This window comes from Saccostrea cucullata, unplaced genomic scaffold (genome assembly GCF_032062105.1).
Source record: "Saccostrea cucullata isolate Sc308-1 unplaced genomic scaffold, CSIRO_AGI_Scuc_v1 ctg8014, whole genome shotgun sequence".
Classification (NCBI taxonomy): domain Eukaryota; kingdom Metazoa; phylum Mollusca; class Bivalvia; order Ostreida; family Ostreidae; genus Saccostrea; species Saccostrea cuccullata.
In genome coordinates this window covers 2588-8246 of record NW_026927432.1, presented here as the reverse complement: position 1 = coordinate 8246, position 5659 = coordinate 2588, and the positions used below count along the sequence as shown (strand labels likewise).

Below are 5659 nucleotides of genomic sequence, written 5' to 3'. Positions count from 1 at the left end.
AATGGGACAAATCATTTTAGCTTACGATTACGCTTTTTAAAATAAATCTGTTTTTAACCAAAAAAAAAAAAAAGATTTACATTAAAGGTAGGATTCTTCTCATATTTCTTTACATAAAATTTAATGAAATTTTCATAGAATCAAGAAGATACTATTATCACTAAGTGATGGTATCATTGAAATTAAATTTGACCGTTTTATATTGGAGACAAGGTCAGGTCAAGATCACTATCTTTTTCCTGGAAATTAATAATAATAAATTACTGCTGCCAATTATGCGATCCCTACTTGTATATTTAAAGATTGAATGTGTGTGTCTGTGTTTTTATTTTTTTTCCTTGGCATTTACAGATATTACCAGAAAGGGCCTATAAGATGATATTACCAAATTAATATAAATCAGTTATCTAACATGGATAATATCAAAATGATACAAAAACAAAAAAATATTTTTTATGGCTTTTTGGCTCATATCTCTACTCAGATTTGAAGCGTATTAAAACTATTTCAAATCTAATTGGTTGAAAAATCATATTTATTTGATATATTTAGAAAAATTATTCCCTTATCATTAATTAAACTTACATTTGAAATGTTTTGATGTCTTTGATTGTGTAAAAATTAAAACTAAATTCATTGCTCTATGATAATTTTGAGAGGCATAAAAATAGATATTTTCATACGCCACCATTCGGCCAAAAATAAAGTCCCTGCTAGTTTTTAAATGCAGTTTATAGATTCTATTTAAAGTTGAATGATTATAATGAAGAAAGAAAAAATATGGTCTATTTAATATCTTAGACCTAAATATATGACATATAAGCAAAGGTACTTTGAATATTTTACCTAGTCAGAAACCAGAGAATAATCCTACCTTAAGTAATAGAAAACGTTTATTTGTTATATATCTTTTGAAAACAAAATTATAAATTGATTTACCCCCGTCGAGAACGATCGAGAACAGATATAGTAGAAGGTCTCTCAGACCAATTCTTTATCTTCCTTTTAAAGGTGTCGTAGCAAACTGAAAGTAAAGGGGGTCCGGATAATTGAACGTCGGAGGGGACTTAATCAAGAACATGTTTATTTTTCTGCCAGATGGGACGTGGAGGGGACGCATACCTCCGTGGTTCCGATGCCTATGCTATACCCAATATGTACATGTATTTATTATAACTAGTTTGACGTTTATGCTGAAAACATTCAAACCATGTTCCATAGAAATTTTTTTTAAATGGTTGATTTCTTTTGCATTTTCTTACAAACAATTATGCTTATAAAAGTAGTTAAACGAATTTCATATGCCATTTCATAATGTTTCCTAAATATTCACCAATGTTGGAAATTTGTATGTTTTATTTGAATATTTTGTTTATATTATCATTTAATTATATGACAAGAATCTATAATCGAGAATTAAAGGGAAATAAAATTATTTTAACGATACCTGTAGTCAACGACCGGAACAGAAATCGATAAGCATTTTGTAATTATTAAAACCATGCAATCCCGATTTCGTGAACTAAGGTTACATCTATTGTTATGATAAGGCATCCCTCTAACATTTTATGCCTACAGCTTATTGCCTCAATAAAATACAACTTGGGAACAATTTTTTTCATAAATGCGTAAATAGCACAAATTCATTGAATTATAAAATGAATGTAAGTTACTGTGAAATCACATATTTTCAAGGGGTCAAATTTTCGTGGTTTGAGGAAAGTATATTGGCTTCTGGGGATTTGATTTCGTGGTTAAGGAATTGAGCAGTAATATTCTATGTGAAAAATTTAATTTGTGATGGGAATTAATTCGTTGGTCTCTTCATACCTTGAAAACCACGAAAATTAAACCCCACGAAAATTAGAGATTTCACAGTAAACTGAATGCAATGTTTAATTTTCATAGTAATTAACTAAAGATCTTTATATTTTTTAATTTCATTCAAAGAATTTAAATATTTAGTGCAATAAATTATTGCTATTTTTATACCTGAGGTTCGTTGAGACAATGTTTGTAATTCTGGAAAAAATACCACTCCTGTGCTTTTCCTAAGCCTAGCAATTCCTTGAATTTCTTTTCAGCATCATATCCAAATTCAGCGACATTTCCACATTCATTAAACAAGATGCAGGTTCTCGTTTTTTTAGCTCTGCATTGGCTTAAGCTTTTTTCCCAAACAATATTGGTCACGTTTTGACCTGTATCATTCTTCTTTGTCATGTCTAAGAGAGCACAACCAGAGTAGGTTTCTCCAATGTCCACAGCCGCAATGTATTTAACACTGTCTGAGTACACTGAGGCCATCATCTTTTATCGCTACTGTGTCATGCCCTATTGTAAGACAAAGGACAAAAATAGAACATTAGTGCCAGTATACGATTTTTTCTTTACTCCAAAAAGTGATTTCTTGCTTGCTATTATCTGAGATTCAGAAATAAAGTATTATTTTACATAGACTTTTGTGATTAATCCTTCCTGTTCATAACATTTGATGATAAGTCATTCTTTCCAAATTTTGATAAAATCTGAAAAGCAATTTAATTAATGTACATCAACAATAAAGACCTAAGCATAGTTCAATACTATTTTTAGTTCAACTGAGCCGAAGGCTCAAGTGCGATTTTCTGATCCAAATTCGTCCTTTTGTCTGTCATCTTTGTTGTCAGTGTAAACTTCTCACATTTTCATCTTCTTCTCAAGAACCACTGGACCAATTTTAACCAAACTTGCTACAAAATATCCTTGAGTGAAAGGAATTCGAGTTTGTTCAAATGAAGGGTCAGGTCTTCTTCCAAGGGGAAATAATTATGAATTACTGGAAAATTAATGACATTTTGAAAAAAAAAATCTTCTCAAAAACCACTGGGTCAGGCAAGATGAAACTCATTTGGAATCATCCTCAAGTAGTGTAGATTAAAATATATTCAAAACATGACCCCAGGGAGTAGAGTGGGACCACAATGGCTTAATAAATGTTTACATAGGAACATTTTGAAAAAAAAATTGTTCTTCTCAAAATGCACATGGACAGGAAAGATAAAACTTATGTTGAAACATCTTCAGGTAGTTTTAAGTTGTCTTTTTTTTATCCTGGCCCTGGGGGGTCAGGATGCGGCCACGATCAAAGTTTTAAAACAGAAATATATAGGAAAAATCTTCAAAAATCTTCTTCTCAAGATCCATAGGGACAAGACAGATGAAACTCATTTTGAACCATCCTCAAGTAGTGTAGATTCAACTTTGTTCAAATCATTATAACCGGGGGTAGGGCGGGGCCAAAATGGCCGACCAAAGTTTTACATAGAAAAATATAGGGGAATCTTTAAGTTTTACACAGAAATATATAGGAAAAATCTTCAAAAATCTTCTTCTTAAGATCCATAGGGACAAGACAGATGAAACTCATGTTGAACCATCCTCAAGTAGTGTAGATTCAACTTTGTTCAAATCAATATAACCGTGGTTAGGATAGGGCCACAATGGTCGATCAAAGTTTTACATAGAAAAATATAGGGGAATCTTTAAAAGCCTTCTCAAGTATTGCAAAACCATGATTAGGGATATTTCTATGGAAGCTTCCTCAGGAAGTGTTGATTCTAGTTTGTTTGAATCATAACCCCTATTGAAATGGTTGGGCCATAAAAGGATCAAATTTTTGCATTAAAATATATATTTTTTTAATTTTCTCAAGAATAGAAAGCAAAGATCAGTTATATTTATATGGAAATGTAAATTAAATTTGTTCAAATCATAACCCCCAAGGGAAGGGTTTGGTCTCAATGATGGATCAACGTTTTACAAGGAAAATAAAGGGAAAAATCCCAAGAATAGAAAAGCTATGTTTAGTCATATTGACATTTCAGCATCCTCATGTATTGAAGATTTAGATTTGTTCAAATCATGCCCCTTTTAGGGGGTAGGGAGGGAAGCAATGGGGAATCAAATTCTAATTATTATACAAAGTAATATATACAAACCAAATTTTTTGAAAAAATTTTTTTTTTTCAAAACAGCATAGTTATATGCTGTATTGATATGGAGGCATAAATAAGAAAGATATAAAATTCAGACTACCCACCCCTCCCCTCTTCAGTAAATTTTTCAATTCTGATCTGATTTTCGTTTTTTCTAGCCGATGTGATCCCTGGGCCTCTTGTTTAATATGACCCAACATGCGTGTAAAGCGCGTTTTTCATAAATCTATTATGATGCATGCACAAAGGCCATATATATCATTCATGAAACCAGGCCTAGGAATAGATAAAAAAAATTATAATTCAACAAGAGAATGTTAAAAATGTCCCTTGATAGCAAACTAGCTTTACATATACATGTAGCATTACAGTATAACCGCACTGTGAACTTGAAATGTAAACATATCAAACATATCATTAAGGTTTTAAAAACATGAATGAAACTTTTTAGAGAGGTTCGCTTCCGAGATTTTTCACAAATTTTTGTCTTGACAAATTCTACATAATGTTTTAATTTTTAGTTTTTACAACATTATATATTTGAATTCTACAATGTTAATTAAACTATATTCAATTAAAAAAAACATGTTTACATTCCATACCAAAAACATGAAGTTATCCAGTATTATATTTCTTAGCGGAAGGTTTTTTGAATTAGGAAAATGATTATTTTTCTCTTTTGAGTTTTTAAATATTGTTACGTTTGATCCAAAATTTTTTAAAAGCAGCCTGCAGCCCTGCACACAGAGTTAATTTGTGCAGTGGAATGGTTTATGTTGATCCTTCATTATAAATTAAATTACCAACCATGAATTCTATATATCTTTATATTATCTTTTTTAAAAAGGAAACATTTTGTGGAAGTTCTTGGGGAAAATATACCCCTTTAAACCTAAAATTAACACCATAATTATGTAAACATTGTCAAAAATAAACATCACATACCCCGCATTATTTTATTTTATTTTCTTAATACCGGTATATAAGATATTTCTAAGCTTTCTGTAAGAAAATGTCGTTACTCTCAAATGAAATTTTTTCTTGATAAATTATTGATGCCAGAAAATGATATTTTTTGAATGCAAAAAGATTAAAGAATTGACTATGCGAATAAATTTTTAATTTGTTAGTTGTCACAAATTTTGATGTTACAATGTATGATAAAAAAAGATGTTTGTCTCCATAATTCATTTGATAAATAATATACCAGAGGGAAACTTTGAAAGCAAATGATAAATGTGCTAGACGTAACTACAGTGCAAAAATGTCATATTTAATGTTCCGTAGAGCCATAAAAAGCGCTTGACTTTCATTTTTTGTTTTGATTTTTAATTAATTATAAGCTAAGAGAAACAATTTTAAAATATGCTTGATAAAAAAATCTCAGTACTTTTGATAACAAGATCTAACCTCCTTAACCTGTTAACCATTAGCGCAGTTTGGATAAGATTAGTTGCCCTTCAAGTTTTTTTCAAGTGTAATAAGACATGAATGTTCAATGTACCGCTTGCAGATTACACCTAATATTGTTAATACATGTACTAGTATTTTTCTACAATAAGCTTAAAGCTGACATAAACTCTTAAAAAGGTATTTTTGTATCTTGTACGACTACTACATTCCTGTTCTCCTTTGTTTGCCATATTTCTCCGAATCTGTATTTATTTGAAAATATTTTGCTA

General features: G+C 30.3%; 1 protein-coding gene across 1 annotated transcript; it reads right to left on the bottom strand.

Annotated features, from left to right (window-relative positions):
- Positions 1–1992: 1992 nt before the first annotated feature.
- Positions 1993–2310, bottom strand: LOC134274465 (uncharacterized; the record flags this gene model as incomplete). Its single annotated transcript, XM_062756745.1, has 1 exon — positions 1993–2310. A coding segment is annotated over exon 1 (318 nt), but the record flags the coding sequence as incomplete, so codon positions are not given.
- Positions 2311–5659: the final 3349 nt, after the last annotated feature.